This window comes from Taurulus bubalis (assembly GCF_910589615.1).
Source record: "Taurulus bubalis genome assembly, chromosome: 17".
NCBI lineage: Eukaryota > Metazoa > Chordata > Actinopteri > Perciformes > Cottidae > Taurulus > Taurulus bubalis.
In genome coordinates, this window is record NC_136605.1 from 5769107 (window position 1) to 5788495 (window position 19389).

Below are 19389 nucleotides of genomic sequence, written 5' to 3' on the forward strand. Positions count from 1 at the left end.
ATTTCTCCTCCTCCTGTTCCTCATCCTCTTCGCAGACCATGCAAGCGGCGCGATGCCCGACAGATGAGCTGTCGCTGACTAATTGTGCCGTGGTGAACGAGAAGGATCTCCAGTCAGGACAGTGAGTATCATTATCGCCCATTCATCCGTGCGCTTGTCAATACCGGCCCACCCAGCGGGGCTTCTCCCCGAGCATTTACTCGTCCGTCCACCTCATCGTCTTATCTTTCATCCGGAAGGTCACAGACATCAATCTGACACGAGGCTGCCGGTGTGTGATCATCGTGATTATTTTGCTGAATATTGTAATAATGTAATCTAGAGGTGTGATGATTAAACGTAAAAAGGCACAAAAAAATGTGTATAAATCGCAAAAATCAATGCCAACAACAGGTCCTTGAAGATAATGGACAAATATCAAGCATTTTCTGATCTAATCCCTGATCCGTGAGATCAAATTCTGAAGAGTTAACGCTGAAGCACATGAACGCATCCTTTCCTCTGTATCTGTTTCCTCTGTATGTGGCTTTCCATGTTAGACCAACTTGTCAAATTAATGCATTGTTTGTAGTTATGTGCAATTATTCAGCACATTCAGTCATAAACTAACCCAGCACACGTGTGGTCACCTTGTACTAAAATTCAAAGAGTTATCTCACCAAAAATGTTGTCTCTGTCAGGCCATTTTGTGCAACTGTGAAATAAAAGCCTATCCACTTGGCTTTGCAAGACAAACAATCCGGATGTCATCGAGTTCCTGCTGCACTTTATCACTTTGCGTGTTGCAGCAAGAAAGGTCGCTAATAAAAAGTGAAAAGTGATGTGGTGTTGAGCTGCAGACGAACAGCAGAGGGGTTTCAGACGACACATCTCATTGTTACATAAATATGAGGAAAAAAAACACAAAACATAAGGACGATCGTGCTGCTAGATATTATTGGTTAATGTACATGTATATATATACTTGCTCACATTAGTTTCTTGACCTGTTATAATTTTAAGAATTAGCTTTAACGTATTAATTATCCAAATGAATTAAAGCAAACATTATACTTGTCTTCAAGTGGGAGCCTCACGACAGATCTTAAAATAAATGTGTTATCTGACTTTGTCCTACATTTGTACTGCCATGGCAACTGCTGCCTTGTCTTTATCATTCATTGCCACCAAGCAGCTCTTGATGAGTATATATATATATATATATATATATATATATATATATATATATATATATATATGTAAGACGTTTCTCTCGCAGCCAAGCAAAAAGGTAATACCTTAAAATGAACGTGTTAAATACCGACTGCAATGATGTCATACAATGCGTTCCTTCAGAAATATGTTTTACTCAAACTCTGACTCGTAACAAACTGTCTAGATGAGACATGGATGTGACGGTGCCTTATATGGGAGGAAAGCAGCAGTATCCTAGCAACCGTTGCAGATTGCCCAATCGCAACTCATCAAAAATACCTCTCTGAAGTTAGCCAATTAAATAGTGGTGCATGGTCTCCACACACACACACACACACACACACACACACACACACACACACACACACACACACACACACACACACACACACACACATACAAATACACACACATACACACACACACATACAAATACACACACACACACACACACAAACACACACACACACACACAGACTGATGTGTTGGTGTTTTTCTCTCACAGAATATTGTTATCCTAGTGTTTGCCATTCCCTCTTTATTTTAGACATTTGCCTTGATTTTTGGGCATGACTCTACTGCTCAGCACCAGACAGGGGCCATAGTGAACATAGTGGATCATTTAGCAGCTAAAGAGGCAAATACTCCCCTTATGAGCTGGGGGAGACCAAACCAGAGCAAAAAGCAGACTGGATAGTGAACTCTTATTTGTCAGGTGGCCAGAAACAAAACTCTTAAATGCATGTTAATGAAGCTTCGCGTCTGCTAGTTGTCTGAGAAGCAATGGTTTGCGAAGACGTAAAGCATGTCATGGCCCAAGAATAATCTGCTTTAATCTCTACACAGCTACTATGGGGAGGTATAGCATCACTATATTACAGAAAGGTACAATAGAAACACGGGAGCTATAGTGGAGTCGATGTTAAAGCACAACAATGGAACGGAAAAGAACATATCAGACAGTAAAAAGCTCCAATAACTGGTTTTAAGATGAGGGAGCAGTGTTACATAGCATATACTGTGCAAGACCCCAAAAAATATTATGACACGTGTAACAACCAGCGTCCTCTGCCTCCTTTCTCTGCAGACATGTGACGGTGAAGACCACACCCGCCCACAAGTTTGTGTTCACTGTGAAGACCCACAACACTGTGCCAGCTGGAAGCATCGCCTTCAGCCTGCCACAGGTACACACACACACACACACACACACACACACACACACACACACACACACACACACACACACACACACTGTTAATTATCCTGCTGTTTGCCGTCTTTTCTTATCTCTCTTGTCTTTTTCTCTCTTTCAGAGGAAATGGGCCGGCCTCTCCATCGGCCAGGAAGTGGAAGGTACAACATTCTCTATTTGATTGCTGCAAAATACTATGAAAAGAACGTAATAGCTCTCTTGCTGTCATTGACCTCCATAGTTATTTCATTTCTAAAACAATGGGTCCCAGTTCGCCGGCTGAAATGACAACTTTTTTTTTATTATCAACTGCAGCTAGCTATCTTGTTTAATTAATCCATGAGAGGGTTGCAACACATTTAGCTAGTGTCTGGCAGCCATTTTTGTTGTTTCTAGCTTACTTGTACTAAAACAAGAAGGGTTATGAAATAAATAAGTAAACCATTATGGCTACAGACATCCAATGAAGAGCAGGACAGAGCTGCTAACATCATCCAGAACTTTAATAGCCTTCCACACGGTCGGGGAAATATTACCACTATATCAGGTTAGCGACATGCTAAACCCTGGCTTTTAATAAAGCAACATGCTAGGTAGCTACTGCAGGCAGCAAGCTAGGTCGCAGGATTTGCTAAGCTTGCGTTGCGCTATTTAATCCATTCCTTGCACATTTCCTCATTTCCTCGTGTTTTTTAGTTTTGAAAAAGCAAAAAGATGAAAGAGTCACCATACTACTCAAACATTTAATATAATGTGTGCTCTATACAACATGTTGTATTTATTTATATGCGTTCACCTGTCCCCTCAGTGGCCAACTACAACTTTGACAAGTCCCAGCAGTGCATTGGCGCCATGACAATCGAAATTGACTTCCTTCAGAAGAAGAGTACAGACTCCTCCGCCTACGACTCAGACAAGATGGCCGCCGAGTTTATCCAACAGTTCAACAACCAGGGCTTCTCTGTTACCCAGCAGGTTCATAACCACAAACCTACACAATGTCTCACACACACACACACACACACACACACACACACACATGTTTTGCTTTGTTCTTTGTTGCTCCGTAGGTTGTTTGATCATCCTCTTGCTCTTCTTCGTCTCTCAGCTCGTGTTTACTTTCTGCGACAAGCTGTTTGGCGTGATGGTCAAAGATATCGAGGCCATGGATGCCAGCATCCTCAGAGGAGAACCGGCTTCTGGAAAGAAACAGAAGGTACCCGACCAGCATACAACACCTGGGGTTCATTTGGTTCGACACTAATTACCAGTGAAAAGAACCGAAAGTGTCAGTGTCACCATTCACAAGCCTTTTGGTGAAATAGGTTATCCACACTGTACTGCTCAGAAAGTGTTTGTATTAGTATGACCTTCTTTTTTTTGTTCTGAAAAGAACACAGAGGGACACGTGATCTTTTCCAAGTATATCTTTCTTTTCCAATGAAAACATCAAAGTATAGCAGAAGACCTTTATTTTGAAGAACCGCTGGAATCATAGAGCCCAAAATGCCTTCGGTAAAGTGACAATTGCAATCTGCCATAAAACAAAAGGAGAGAGACAAGAAGCTCCATTATTTGAAAGCAAATCAGAATGCCTGGGAGTCCTACTGCATTATATTCCATCATATCTTTACATCTTTTATGCTCACTTGGCGCCTGAATTCTGTTTTTTCTTTAACATAAATTAAGACTTTTCCGTTCCATTATTCAATCCATACAAATTCAGCGGAATCCAGGAAATGAAGTATTATATGCTCAACATGTCATAGGGGACGACATCCCCACCCCCATGTCCCCAGGTACTTATTGTAGCTGTCACTTGTAAACTGGACTAACATCACCCTCAATAATTAAACTCAAGTTTTACACATGAAGCTCAAATTATAATTGCTTACGAGAACTGAAATGGTGCGTCTATATCGGCTAAGAGTCATGGGAGCATGACAGTGATTTATTGCGTTACACATTATTATGGCAATGCACATTAATATGGTGGCCCCTAAGGATAAAAAGCAGTCACAAGCAAAGATAGAGACATTTTTCTTCCAAATTTAGACATGCATCAAATACTGCATCATATAAAAAAGTGAAAACTCAAACATCGGGAGACAGGCATTCAGAATTGGCGAAAAAGAACAAAATAATTAAGAATGATTTGCTTCAAAAACCAGAAATGCCGTAAATCACAGAGTAGCTGGTGGTGCTTTCGCTCCTGTATATGTTTTATCCGAAGGGGCCATTAATATTCTACATGTGTCATCGGGGGATGGATGGATAGCTGATCAGGGATCTCCGGGCCCCAGAGGGCAGAGGGACAAATCACCACACAGGTGCAGAAATAAATAGATGAATCAGTTGATGCTATCATTGCTAGCTTAGGGGGAAGTGAAGGAAAGCTAATGCATAAAGTCTTTGTGTAAAAAAAACCACATGCCACTTCTCTGGATGGAGACCGATTGTAACTCTTGTGTTTTCTCTAACAGATCGACATCGGACTGATGGTGGGCAACAGCCAGGTGATTTTTGAGAAGGCGGAGAATTCATCCCTCACACTAGTTGGTAAGTTCCTTATTCTCATTATCTGGAATCTAAAAGCAGGACAATGTGTCACAAAAAATCTGCAGTTTTGATCTGTCAATCGTAAGATGAAGTTTTCAATATATTTCAATGTAAATGGTAAACCTGGGTGCTGCGTAAACAATATGAGGGGCGTGGAGCCATCATGCAGCAGTCCAGTATCTATTTCCTCCACAAGGTGGCAGTAAGAACTCAGTATTCTCTCACTGAAAAAAAGGCCAAGAAGAATTATAGACTAAAATTGTATTTCATGTTTTTTTAAAATTGTTTAGTTTGAGCTACATAAATCATATTTTCCTTCCCATCTGACAACAATCCCAAAGCTGGTTTATTTTTCAGAACTATTTGACAAATATCTTGCTCCATCCTCATGGAGTCACTCACTTTAAAAACATTTATCTGTGAGTTGCTGCTCAAGTTCTTCCCTTATGTCTTTTATCAGGTAAGGCAAAGACCAAGGAGGCACGACAGACGATCATCAACCCGGAATGGAACTTTGAGAAGATGGGAATCGGAGGTCTGGACAAGGAGTTCTCCGACATTTTCCGCAGAGCTTTTGCTTCCCGAGTCTTCCCTCCAGACATCGTGGAGCAGATGGGTGAGGAAGCCGCTCTGTCTTCCCTCTGGTTGACCTTTCATCTACTTTTTACCGCGCCAGACTTTTGTTATTTCTGAGAATCTACTGCACGTCCACCATCCTTATATTGGCTTATTACGAGACTATTGTAATTGTGTCCCTTTTTTCTGTATTCATAAGGTTTTAACTTTCTCTGGCCTCATATATAATGCAGGAACTTTCGTTTGCTTTTTCGATTTGACTGTAAATTGATTGTTTTTTTTTAACCAACAAGGGAGCATTAACTTTAACGACGGGCTGGAGGGAGGCTGGTGATACGAGTGGCAGACATGAAAAACTAAAAATATCCAAAATGAAAGTCGTTAATTTAAGCGTTCTCTGAGAGAATGAAGTACCTGGACTTTAAAGTGACAGAGCCGTGAATTGGACCTATCCAGAAGGAAAAAACAATTGGCTACTGCAATTTTTTTCTGGTAAATTTAACTTAAATTTTATATATATTTATATATATAAATATATTCTATCTAAAATCTATATTTTTTGTTAATTAATCCCTTCAATCTCAGAGAATATCAATGTTTTTTCTCATAAATATACAACTTCATATTATTCACCTCCCCCAGGCATAATAGAGGGGGATTATTATTATTTATTTTCATCCCTACAATCCTCCCAATGTGTCGGAATAGAAGCGTATTATTGTAAAATAATATATTACAATGTATTTGGTTTGCATAACCAAACTTGGCTACTTATGTTGTAGACTGCATATTCCCAGCAGTAGCCAAATCTAATATGTACGGTAACACAATGGAGGAAACAGGATTACTCACAGCAGCAGCTTTTTCCTCCTTCTCACACACACACACACACACACACACACACACACACACACACACACACACACACACACACACACACACACACACACACACACACACACACACTAACACACGATTCCTTGATTGAATGATTCATTTTATTAATCTGGTTTCTTCTCCCTCTGGCTTTTCTAACATTCATAAATCTGTATTCCCCTCCGTGCTTTTTCCTCTGACTCCATGTATTTCTTACATCTCTCCTTTCTGATTCTTCTTGCACTTTTTACTCACCACCATCTTACTTCTCTCCCCCTCCCAGGGTGTAAGCACGTGAAAGGCATCATGCTGTTTGGTCCCCCTGGTTGTGGTAAGACTCTGATGGCCAGGCAGATCGGCAAGATGCTCAACGCCCGCGAGCCGAAGGTCGTCAACGGCCCCGAGATCCTCAACAAGTACGTGGGAGAGTCTGAGGCCAACATCCGCAAGCTGTTCGCCGACGCAGAGGACGAGCAGAAGAGGGTGAGGGGAGACTCTCAATGGGCTTCTTTGACGTGTCCAAGTAAAACCAGACGTTTAAAAAACAGAACTAATCATTTTAAAACGCAACTTGTCTGCAGCTGGGAGCCAACAGCGGCCTCCACATCATCATCTTTGATGAGCTGGATGCCATCTGCAAGCAGAGAGGCACGGGCGCCAGCAGCACGGGCGTGCACGACACCGTGGTCAACCAGCTGCTGTCCAAGATCGACGGCGTGGAGCAACTTAACAACATCCTGGTCATCGGTCAGTAACATCAGAGGGAACTGATCCCGCCCACCTCTACGGATCGGAGACCCGCATCACACACACACACACACACACACACACACACGGTCAAGTCAAAGCACACACTTTGTCCCATGAGCATTCCAGAGCCAACAATCACATATTTATTTGAAACTTTTGCAGTTATTTATTTTACTTAGATTGCAGTTACATTTACCTTCATATTTTTGATTTAACGCTAAGAATGATTCATATGCTAAGGTATAGGTGTAAAATAACATCAACAAAATATTTGTGCGCCATAGAAGATCGGGTTCCCCTGTTCCGTACAGTAAATATCAGACAGCATCACTTACGTGCGTCTGCCTTCTGTTAACCTCTGCTGTCTCTCCAGGTATGACCAACAGGCCTGACCTGATAGACGACGCCCTGATGAGGCCCGGCAGGTTCGAGGTCAAGATGGAAATTAGTGAGTTATCTTTCTCTCTCTCTCTTGATCTGCTTGCCCCATTTCTTATACGAACAACTCAGCTTGACAGTCTGGTTTAAGTTCGTGTCTCTTATCCCTGTTCGTGACCTCAAAGTTATAGGAGACGGCACACTTGAGATTCATTTACTGTGTCTGTGTCATGCAGGTTTTGCCAAAATCCCTCTCTCCCAACGACCTCTCGGCTCTTCTTTCCTCTCCATTCCCGTGTCCATCTTGTCCTCACGACCTCCTTCTCCTCCTCGTCCTCTCCCCTCCAGGTCTGCCGGATGAGAAGGGGCGTGTCCAGATCCTGACCATCCACACCAACAAGATGCGAGGCTACAACCTGCTCGCCCCCGACGTCGACATCAAGGAGCTGGCGGCCGACACCAAGAACTACAGCGGCGCGGAGCTGGAGGGGCTGGTCAGGGCCGCCCAGTCCACGGCCATGAACCGGCACATCAAGGTCGCTCTGCGCTTTTCTAATACTCAAAGCTTGCACTAGGGTTTGGTTGGGATGACATCGCATAGAGAAGTCAAGATTGAAATGTGAATAAAAGCATATAATAATGTTGAAAGTCAAAGTAATTTGTAGTTATTGTAATAACAGCTGGCACAGCCAAATAGTGGTTAGCAGAAAGTAAAGTTGTAGTGACCCTCGCCTGTCTAACTGTTTACATCACCCAAAGCATGATGGGAACCGGGTCCGGTAAATACTTGAAAACATATTAATCCCATTCCAAAAAGCAAAAACAATAGGAGTGACAAAAGCCATGTAAATTAGCTTTTTGTTTGACTTTGGGAATAGTAATTTAGACAAAATTATCTCAAAGTAAGGACTACTTACTCGCTTTTTTTCTGGAGCTTTCGCCCAGTTCACCCGGTTCAGTTTTTACAACGTGACCAACTTCACTGAACTAACCCACATGAAGTCTTAAATAAATGGACCTTGAGTTAAAAAGCTTGAGTTTAAACGGTACGGCTCGGAGTCGTACTAGTGACAAGTAAACTGGACTTTATATGTAAAACCTTTTGGGGGTCCCTTTAAGCCTGACATTGTTTTGATGCAATTGCATGTGTTTGTTCTTCCCCAGGCCACAGCTACAGTGGAAGTGGACATGGAGAAGGCCGAGAAGCTGCAGGTCACCAGAAGCGACTTCATGGGATCCCTCAACAACGACATAAAGCCCGTATGTACCGGGTCGTTTTACCGTTCATGTCCCTGACTGCAGAACACGGTTTAATCCTGTGATGTGAAAATGGAGAACACAGTTCCTGACACTTCTTCATGTTTTTTCTATCCAGGCGTTTGGTACCAACCAGGAGGACTACTCCAACTACATCATGAATGGCATCATCAAATGGGGCGACCCGGTCACTCATGTCCTGGATGATGGAATGCTGCTGGTGCAACAGACCAAGAACAGTGACCGCACGCCGCTGGTGGCCGTGCTACTGGAGGGTAGGAAGCCGGAAACACACAGAAAAACAGAGCAAGAATACTCAAAAACATACACGTTCATGCACCGTTATTCCAATTAAAAGAGGTTGTTACATCATTTTGTTTTCATAGTTTTGCCAAAATTGCTGATAAAGTCAGAGATTGCATAAAATGAAATCCAATTAACTCATAACTCACTCAATCATCCAGACCGGTGAGATCAATGCACATATTTACACCATTAAAATAGAAAACATTTGCAATTACGGTTTATTTCCAATAAATGTTGCTATAATGACCTCCAGTTTTAAGGATTATGAGGACTCATTACAACATATTAGGCACGAGTCTCCTGCAGCTTTTCAAAGGAACATGATTTATACATGAACCACTTTAAAAGGTTTGTCTTTGAGTCGGACCAAAATCAAACACACGAAGAAGCCGCCTACAGCTTGCTCTGATACGAGTACAAGCACGACCCGTAGAGGGAAAATACCCCACGTTGAAACAAACCAGTATTAGTGGTAAAAACAAAAAACAGATAGAGAAAATGATAAGCTTTCACCCCACCGAGTAGCTACACACACACACACACACACACACACACACATAAGCACAGACACATGCAGACAGTACATTGAACCCCTCCTCTGCTCTCGCCACACACCAGGCCCTCCCCACAGTGGAAAGACGGCCTTGGCAGCTCAGATTGCAGAGGACTCGGAGTTCCCCTTCATTAAGATCTGCTCTCCAGAAAAGATGATCGGACACTCGGAGATCTCCAAGTGCCAGGCGATCAAAAAGGTGAGCGCCGCAGAGGGTTTTAACCCCCATGGTGTGTCAGGAACACTAATACATTTGCATTTAGACAATAGTTTATGGAACTATTCTCCCTGCCCGTCTTTCCTTTGTCCATTTCCTCAACTCCCCCTCTTGTTTCAGGTCTTCGATGACGCCTATAAGTCACAGCTCAGCTGCGTGGTGGTGGATGACATTGAGCGTCTGCTGGACTACGTCCCCATCGGGCCTCGTTTCTCCAACCTGGTGCTTCAGGCTCTGCTGGTGCTGCTGAAGAAAGCTCCGCCAAAGGTCAGAGTTCATCTGTTACCCGAATACACATTGTTCCTATTATGTGCACCCGGCAGCAGGGGTTCTCAACCTTTTGGCAGAACTCATTTGCCTTTACCTGATGACTGGCGGAAATTGTCGAGGTGATATCATGCATAGCTGGTCATTGAAATCTTTCTTATTAATATCACACGTTTCCTTGTGCATTTTTAGACTAAACAATAACTAGCTTTGTATATTATCAAAAATATAAAATTGTCGACCCTTTTGCACTACAGCTCCACCACTAGATGGTGCTCTGGTTGAGAATAGCTGCCACAAAGTACACATTGTCTACAAATCAACACAGAAAGGCCGAAACCAACAAAGAACTAATCTCTCTGACGTATTGTGTGTGTATACAGCCTGATATGTTCTTCCTCTGTGCCACAAAGCTCCATTGTCAGTATACCTACACATTTTCCAACCAAAGGGTCAGCAGGGTCATGGTAAACAGCTCCGAAAAACAGAAGCAAAATATTTTGTCTCCAGTGTCTCGGCTTTTTTTCTTCTTTTTCTTTTCAGCGGATTTTTTCACAATAAGAACGATATACAATAACAACCCAATAAGAATAACATTATTATTTGCTTTTTTTGCAGAGAGTTACATTCAAAGGTCTATACCACTCTCATGTCTGTAGCCAATTAGCTTTGTGTACAAAGTGTACAAAAGACACACTTTTTTTGGCATGGCGCACTCGCCTGGCTCAACGTTTTCCTCCATGTTTCTGGTCCTTATGCTCAGCTAGTCCAAGTGCCTGCTGGCTTTAGCTTCATAATTAAAGGACAGATATGAGAGTGGATATTTTCATGACAATAAAGCAAAAAAGGCATGTGTCCCAAAATGTTAACTGTTCCTTTAAGACGACAGCTGTATATTATATGATAATCAGGCAATAACAAAATGCTGCCCCATATTATCTTATTTTCTATTTTCCCCTTTAACGTTGCTATTTCCTGTTTCCGTGCTCCTTTTCTTTTATTGCTTTACTTGCATCAACACATAATTCAATGTTGCTGGATGTTTAATTAGATCAACAAAAGCTGGAACAGTATATTTGCTTATCTCAGACTGATCCAACCATAACCTGATAAATCTGCTGAAATTAATGGACAATCAATCACGTAAAAGTTGGCTGCCAAATGTGTCATGCGGTGTGATTAACAAAGGACAAAACCAAGCGTCCGCTCCTCCCGCAGGGCCGGAAGCTGCTCATCATCGGCACCACCAGCAGGAAGGACGTGCTGCAGGAGATGGAGATGTTGGACGCCTTCAGCACCACCATCCACATCCCCAACATCTCTACCGGGGAGCAACTCGTCGACGCTTTGGAGGTACGAACGAACATGCGCACGATCACAGGCGTCGCCTTTTATGTCGTCAACGCGTTTGGCTGCTCGAAAGGTAAAGATGCTCATGATCGTCCGCCCAAACGTGGACACGATGATTAGGGATGAGAGGGGCCGGCTCTTTTCACAGAGCAAAATAACTGGTTCCTCTTGGCAGATGTAGCTGTGCTGCATTACCATCCCCCACTCTCACGAGCACACATTAATGCACACACAACCTTGAAAAGAAACGACTCTGTATCCTTTGTGTGGGGGGAAAAAGATGACTGTCACTTAAGGTACTGAAGAAATACAAGGGCTTTAAATACAAAATTGAAAGGGCTTGTTTTCACCGGCCGCTCCTTTTTTATTTAGTTTCTCGGTTGGAGGTTTTGAAGGTAGTATTGATAATCTAATGTCTTTGTTGTCGTTGCAGCTGCTGGGGAGCTTCACAGATAAAGAGCGGGCCAACATTGCACATCAGCTCAAAGGGAAGCGAGTGTGGATCGGCATCAAGAAGCTCCTCGGGCTCATCGAGATGTCACTGCAGGTGAAGGACGCTCACCGAAGCAGTGAATTATGGGATGTGTGAGGGGGTTAGACAATAGAAAACTACAGACAAAAGGAATGAAACAGGACATTGCATTGTGACTGGAATACAGTCATTATTGAATTGCTGAAATAAACAAAATGTTCTTTCTAGTTAAAGCCACCATTAGCTCTCGTCATACTTAAATCCCCATAAAACCAGTTTTGGGGTTTTCTTTTACAGATGAAAAACAACAACAATTACAACATTTAGTGAGTTTAGAGGTGCCGATAGGGGAATTTTGTTGCCTTAAAGGAATATTCCCCTAAATTCCCCTTTGTGTATCAATTACTCACGCCATGTTAATTAATGAAGACAAGTTTGTTTTCCTTCAATGCCTCCGCAGTGAAAGGAAAATACAAAACAGAGAGAAGTCTTGATGAAGTCAAGACATCGAAACGATATCAAAACATCCGTTTAAATCTCATTTAGGGAGTTTGTAAATGTATGTTTTTAATAGTTTTGCTGTTGTTAAGAGTGTCAAGACTTTTCTCCGTTTTGAAATTCTTTGTTCACCTTGGAGGGATGCGAGAAAACTAAGTTTTCTTCAAGAATTCAAGGTTACACATGTTGAGTGAACGATATACAAATGGTCCTTTTGGGGTAGAAGTATTCTCCGAAGACTGAGCGAGGCCAGCTGTTTCCAGCTGTTTTTCACTTCATGCTAAGCTAAGCTAACCGGCAGACTTGTACCCACAGTCAGACTGTCGGTTGTTTGTATCGTCCAGACTCTTCACTCTCTCTCTCTCTCTCTCTCTTTCTCTCTCTCTCTCTCTCTCTCGTTCTCTAGATGGAGCCGGATTACAGAGTGACCAAGTTCCTGTCTCTGCTCAGAGATGAGGGGGCGTGAGTACAACCGCTCTGCACCAATCATTTCCATCGCTTACCAACAACTTCCATCAACTTAAACCCTCTTCTTTTATCCTCATCTCCATTCATTTTTTACGTTACTCCTTGTTTCACCCTGTCAGCTTGTTCTCTTTAGACTATTATGTATATTGTTTTTTCTATAAAACACCATTGGCAGAATGTACTTTGAACACAGCTCAGTAATGTCATACATAAGAACACATATTAATGAAGACAAGGAATCTTGTGTATCCACACTACACACACACAGAAGTATAAACATGGCAGAAAAGGCACCAACTACTGACCTTAACAGCTTTACTTTTGCAATCACCAGGTTGAACGAAGGCGATCAAATCCGAATTTAAAGCTGTTGGTCGCTCTTGCTCTCACTGGTAAGGCCATCAGCAAAGCAACGAGACTAGTGCCTGATAGATTAGGAGTACAACACCTGTAGCTTGTTAGTTAGCCGCTAGGTTAGCATTTACACCTTTGTTTTCTTTCCGCTTGATGATTGCAGTGGCAGCTTCAAGTAACTGTTCATGGTGTTTAACTGGGTTCGGAGATTTTATTTTGTATCTGCAGAATTTCCATTTTTGTCAATTATTTAACATTCATAAGAAAGAAGAATTAGCACATAAACTCAGAATTATCGGCATTATCTATGTAATGTTTGCTAGCATTAGCTAACGGTAGCCATCACAGCTACTGGTCATATATCAGACTGAGCAAAGGTCGTATCAGTAAAACCATTGGGCGTATTTGGCAGAGAACCAGTGTTTTTTATTTCTTACTAGTATGTTCTTAAGCTCAATAGTCTCGCTTGTCTTTAACCAGCTCTTTGCCCCGCCATCTTCACATCTCTTTCGATAGCAAAATGGATTCCTACATGGAAATATACCGCCGTATATCTTACATAGTATATATCTGCCCCTACAGTTGACATTATCATTCATGACTTTTGTTGAGTTTATGTAACATGACATTTCAAATGTCATGCAGGCATTGCATTTTTTACTCCCCCGTCATAATTTGTTTTTAATGTTGCTAGCAATTAGCATTATAGCACAATTGCATTCATTTATGCACATGAGCGGTTCCATCCAGCATGTTGTTAGCATGTTTTAGCATTAATATTGTAAATATGATTTTCAGTCCTGCTTCTTTAGGTACAGGTTTCAGGAGTCGCTTGCACCAGCTCTTCATAAATTCAAACTTAGTGTACTAAATGGAGATTAACACATGAATAAATAAAAAATGACTGGCACCACACAAACCACACAGAAGAACACAATCTACTCTACAATCTCTACAATTTGTAAAGATTAGTTGTTACTTATTATTTATATCCAATAACTGCCAGGTGTAACTGTTTCATAGGTCACTAAATTCACTGACAGTTAGCTTGCTATAACATAACCCATTTATATTTAAATGGGTTATATATAGTACATTTGAGGTAAAATGTAAAATGTTCAACATATTTAACCTAGTATTTGATCAAAATGCTTCAAACATGATCTCTAGGTAGCTCCAGGTTATCGTACTTACGAGTTTCACGTTGTCTCTGAAATGAGAAAAAATAAACAAACACGGATGCTCATCTCAGCTACAGAGCGTCATTCAATATAATTTAACTCCTATTCCATTAATACAGTGTTGTATTCAATGTGCAGTATTTCTGTAATCACACAACCACCTTGAGTTTTCCTGTGAAATGTGTTACAAGTTGGTAACATGGGAATCTTTCCCATCTCTACAATGACACACACCTAGCAGTACTGCTTTTACAAATAGCTGGTGCAACGCTAACCTGGCCATATGAGAGTAGATGGCTGGAGTGGAAGCCAATGCAATCTTTTAAAGTGTATTTTTGGATGGTTTGTGTGAGGATTGAGGCTCACCATGGCATTATGGCCAGCATGGGTACGCAGAATGAAGAGTGCATTAATCTGGAAAGAACAATGAGCAATGGTGTTATATTGCTGCTCTCTTCTTGTTTTATAGCCAGTTTAATCCTGCTCGTCGTATTTTATTTTGCTCAGGACACCGCCCTGCGTGGTGCTGGTGTTGTGTGAGTACACTGGAGTTTGTTGAGGGGTGTAAACAGCAAAGGAGTCTATTGTGGGGGGAAACTGAACCAACACTTCTGCTTTTTCCTCTTTTTAGTGACCGCAGCTTCTACGAGTAGAAGGGCCGGAGGAGTGAAGCAAACATCTCGCCACACGAGACAAGATGAGGAAGAGGAGGAGAAAGAGAAGAGGTCGTCCTCTTGTCCGTCCACCCATCCGTCCGTCCACCTACTTAAATACCCACCTGGTCAAAGAGGGGAACACACGAGTCCCCTTCTTCTCCGCATGTTTCCGTATAGGCAATATCTCTGTATCAACAGCCAACAACTTTACTTATGGACATATCACAGCAAACAACTGGAAGTCGTACCGTTAAAAATCTGTTATCTGTGAAGAAATTGGAATAGATGATTGTAAAAAAAAAATGAAAAAAGAAAAGTGCTTTTTTTGTGCATCGTGCGGAAAAATTACAACAACAAAAAAATAGCCATGTATGTTTTCAGCTGTAGTATTTGTTGTATTCGTTGCATATCCCCCCGTCCTGCTGATGATAGTACGATATGTATCCTCACAACCAACAATCAGAATAAACAGAGTACAACGGACACAAATCCCCGAGGCGTTTGAATATTTAAGATTTGAATCTATGAGAGGCTTTTCGTGAATATGTAGTGGCTGTAAGTAAAAAAAAAAAGAAGAAAAAAAGCTGATCCATGTGTAAATGTAAACCCTTCAAATCTACAGTATGTAACTCGTTCATGTTCTGTACATAGTATATATAGACAAAATAATTTAAACGATATATCAGAACGTTTCTTCTTCCTTATTCCTCCAGAGATGTTGACTTTACTGGGTTGCTGTAATAGTGAGAGTAAATGTCGGATTGTTGGCCCGTCTGTCTGTGTTGTGTGCAGTCCGGTTCAGTCAAGCTATATTGTAGCTACAACATCATCAGTGTTCAAGATTTCTAAAAAAATCTAATATTCTTCACTTATTACATCAACGAGATACAAAACCAACAAAAAACCCTTTAGTACTTATCTCGGCGGTTCCTCGTGGGAACCTGAATATTATTTCCACTCGTGTGCATGTGAGTGGGGAATCAAACGCTGCATGTGTCGAGTGTGTGTGAGTGTGTGTGTGAGCGAGTGACAGAACGTGTTTTTGAATGTGCGCATGTGTGTGTTTTAGTGTGTGTGTGTGTGTGTGTGTGTGTGTGTGTGTTTGTACATTTGAATCTATGTTTTAGACAGTGGGTGGTTTATTCGTGGGTTTTTTCTTTTTTTTTTTCTCATGTCATGTGTTTTGGTGCTTATCGTCCAAATTTCTTGTTTTGTTCTGACCATCGATGACATGAGTGTGTACGTGTCTGAGTGCGTGTGTAAAAATATATCAACATGCAGATGTATTATTGCAATAAAAGGCACAGATGCACAGGAAAAAGAAACTTGCAGCTGCTCGTCTGGTCTCGTTTATTTATTTATTGATGGATCGATGGATGGGTGGGTCTGTAGACCAATACAACATATCAGTGATTATTATCTGTAAGAAGTAACTTAAGTGCATTGGCTCAAATACAGCTTTGAAGTACTTGTACTTTACTTGAGTATTTCCATTTCATGCTGTACTTTACACTACATTTTAGAGAGCAATATTGCACTTTTTACTCCAGAAAATGTATCTGACAGCCACCTGGTGACTTGTATACTCAGGCTTTACAGACATATAATATGATCAGTTTATCAACAGTGTAGATACAAATAACAAACAGTATTTAAAGTAAAAGGTACACAGCATAGCTCCTTCTTCAGTAAACAGTTGGTAATAAGATGTATAGAGAGAGAATCTGGACTGCAGAGGCAGATCATCGGTGCCAGCCTGCTGCCCTCCACCCAGGACCAGGAAGCAGACAGGTAAACAAACATCCCTGCAGACCCTTCACTTCCTGGACACCACCTGTTTCAGCTTCTGTCCTCTGGGGGGCGCTACAGAGCATTGTACGCCAAAACAACACAACATGATCTTCCAACGCATCTGTGTCTGTCGCCTTCAAAATGACTGGTGGTACTTTGAATTAAGGCCCATGGCAAAAGGGAACGCGACATATTCAGCTCCATCGGTTAAAACTGCTGAGACAGAATGGGGGTCCGCCTCAGGACTACTATTTTAAAACAGGAAGTAATTATGAACACATTGGTTGATGAAGCCGTGGAATGATAGAATAAAGCTATTCTATCTACTAATCTACTAATAAAGTTAGTGTCAAAAGTAAACATTGCTCTTTCAGGGTAAGTACTTTTATATACTTTTTATTCCGTCTGTATATTTAATTTAACATTGCTACTGTATTCTTCTTCTTTACTGTTTTTTTTTATTACTGTTACTGTTATTTATATTACTTGATTGTTTTCTTACTATGCTGCTGTAATCCTGCAATTTCCTCACTGCGGGACTAATAAAGGATTATCTTATTTTATCTAATATTGTATGTATTGTTATAATAATAATATTGTTATCATTATACAATAAATTGTGCATTCATCATTTTAATAGCATATGTGGGGGAGCTAACTTGTACTTCCTACTTACTTTTATAAATATTAATCTATAACAACGCATCATATGTTATAACAACAATGTAGCAGTATGTGTTGTGTGTATGAATGTGTACCTATAACCGGTTCAGGAAGCCTAAATGGTGGAGTAACGGGCCTACTTGTTCTAAAGTAAAGTAGCATGAAGTGAAATTAATCAAATAAAGTGCACCACCCGTTGTGTGAACGCTTTTTTATTTTCTTCCCCTCACCACTTGTTTTTGTCTTTGAACGTTACATTTCTGTTAAAAAAGGGAGTCATTCCCCTTTAATTCCTTTGGGATTACGCAACCCCCCCACACGCAGGTTCCCTCTCGGGCCGGTAGAGGGCGCTGCGCAGCCTGGCAACGAACCGACAGCTCCGCGTCCCCTGACCCGCATTCACCCGTACTGTACAGGCAGGAGGGGGAGGAGGAGGACCGAGCACAGAAAGCTAATAAACGCCGTAGAGAGAGTTCCCCTTTGCAGACCGTGGCCATGGCTTTGGCAGTCCCTGACAGACACGGCGCTCCCGTCTCCTCGCGCCCGGTAGCGGACTGAACCGGGAGACGCGTTATAGCGACGGCGCTCGAGACGGTCCGCCGGTTGGACTCGCTTATATATATATATATATATATATATCTACGTATATTCTTCGGCTCTTTTTTTCTTCTTCTTCCTCCTCTCTCTCTTTCCTCTCACGTGTTAATCCGTCTGTTCCTGGTTCACGGGCTTTATGTTGACGGCACGGGAAGGCGGCTTCACATCACAAGTCCAGCATTGGTGAGTGTGTCAGTTATTTTCTCCCTTCGCACTATAGCGCAATGTACAGCGGCGTCTTTACGGGGCGGCGGCGCAATGTGAGCGCTGTCCTCATGTCAACCCGTGCGCTGCGCTGTACTGTACGTGTACATGTAGGTTAACGCGAAGAAGCCCCGGGTCACCGTCCCGCAGCGGGTCTTTAAACGCCTCACCTCCGCGCGCCCCGTTTGAGAAACCACCGCTGCGAGCTTGAGCCTGTTTGACTGCCATGTGCTCAACCCCCTTTTTCTTTTTCTTTTTGCCGTCGTTGTATCGATGCACCTGGGTCAGGTAAGGGCTCCGCAGTGCACGGGGTTAAGGTCCGAAAACTAGGTGCTTCGTTGCCAAAACGAGAAGCCTGTCCACCCCCTCTCTGCCCCGACGCGGCGGGGGCGCGCGAGACGCGTTTTTTATCCCGAGAGGAATCGCGAAGCTACAAGAGACGTGGCTTTGTGCCAACATATAGGCAGCAGCACATAGGCTGCCGCACATAGGCTGCCATGTCTGTGAGCTTCTATATGCGCGTGGTCCTCCCGATTCGTGATGATAGCGCGCGGCCGCATTCCTTTGCTGTGGCATAGCCAAGTAGGTCTGTGTGTGTGTGTGCGTGTGTGTGTGCGTGCGCAAGAAAACCCCCAAAGTGTGCCAAAGTGTATGTTTGAAATGCTCCCGCAGACTTTGGGATGAATCGTGCATGTGTTTCGAAAGGGAAAGCATGAAATCTTAAAATGTGGTTCCCAGCCGATAGCTGCTCCCACAGGCTGAGGGGTGGTGTCACGTGTCTTGCAATATTATACACAGTGCCAGTCTTTTGAATTGTGTATGTGAGTGTTTTTATTTATATTTTCAAAGGTACAGTTAGGAGAAGGAAGGTGTTGTGAATTATTTTATTAATAATTTTTTTTGAACATTTTCCAGGTTGAGGGCAGAGTCATCGGCTTCATCGGCGGATCCACATCAGCGGTTCTATGACTGGTTTCGGGCCCAGAGCTGCAGCTGGAGACGCCCTGGGTTTAAGGTAGGTGACCGG

General features: G+C 42.3%; 1 protein-coding gene across 1 annotated transcript; it reads left to right on the top strand.

The window, feature by feature from the left end:
• Window positions 1-38: 38 nt before the first annotated feature.
• Window positions 39-16347, top strand: nsfa (N-ethylmaleimide-sensitive factor a; the record flags this gene model as incomplete). Its single annotated transcript, XM_079233303.1, has 20 exons — window positions 39-121; window positions 2282-2381; window positions 2511-2550; window positions 3198-3364; window positions 3498-3605; window positions 4873-4948; window positions 5409-5564; window positions 6684-6883; window positions 6982-7147; window positions 7524-7598; window positions 7877-8064; window positions 8693-8788; window positions 8904-9060; window positions 9710-9843; window positions 9982-10128; window positions 11347-11481; window positions 11912-12025; window positions 12855-12910; window positions 13251-13308; window positions 15083-16347. 19 exons carry the CDS (start codon window positions 39-41, stop codon window positions 13279-13281), a joined length of 2229 nt encoding a protein of 742 aa, XP_079089429.1. The 3' UTR covers window positions 13282-13308; window positions 15083-16347.
• Between the last annotated feature and the right edge of the window lie 3042 nt (window positions 16348-19389).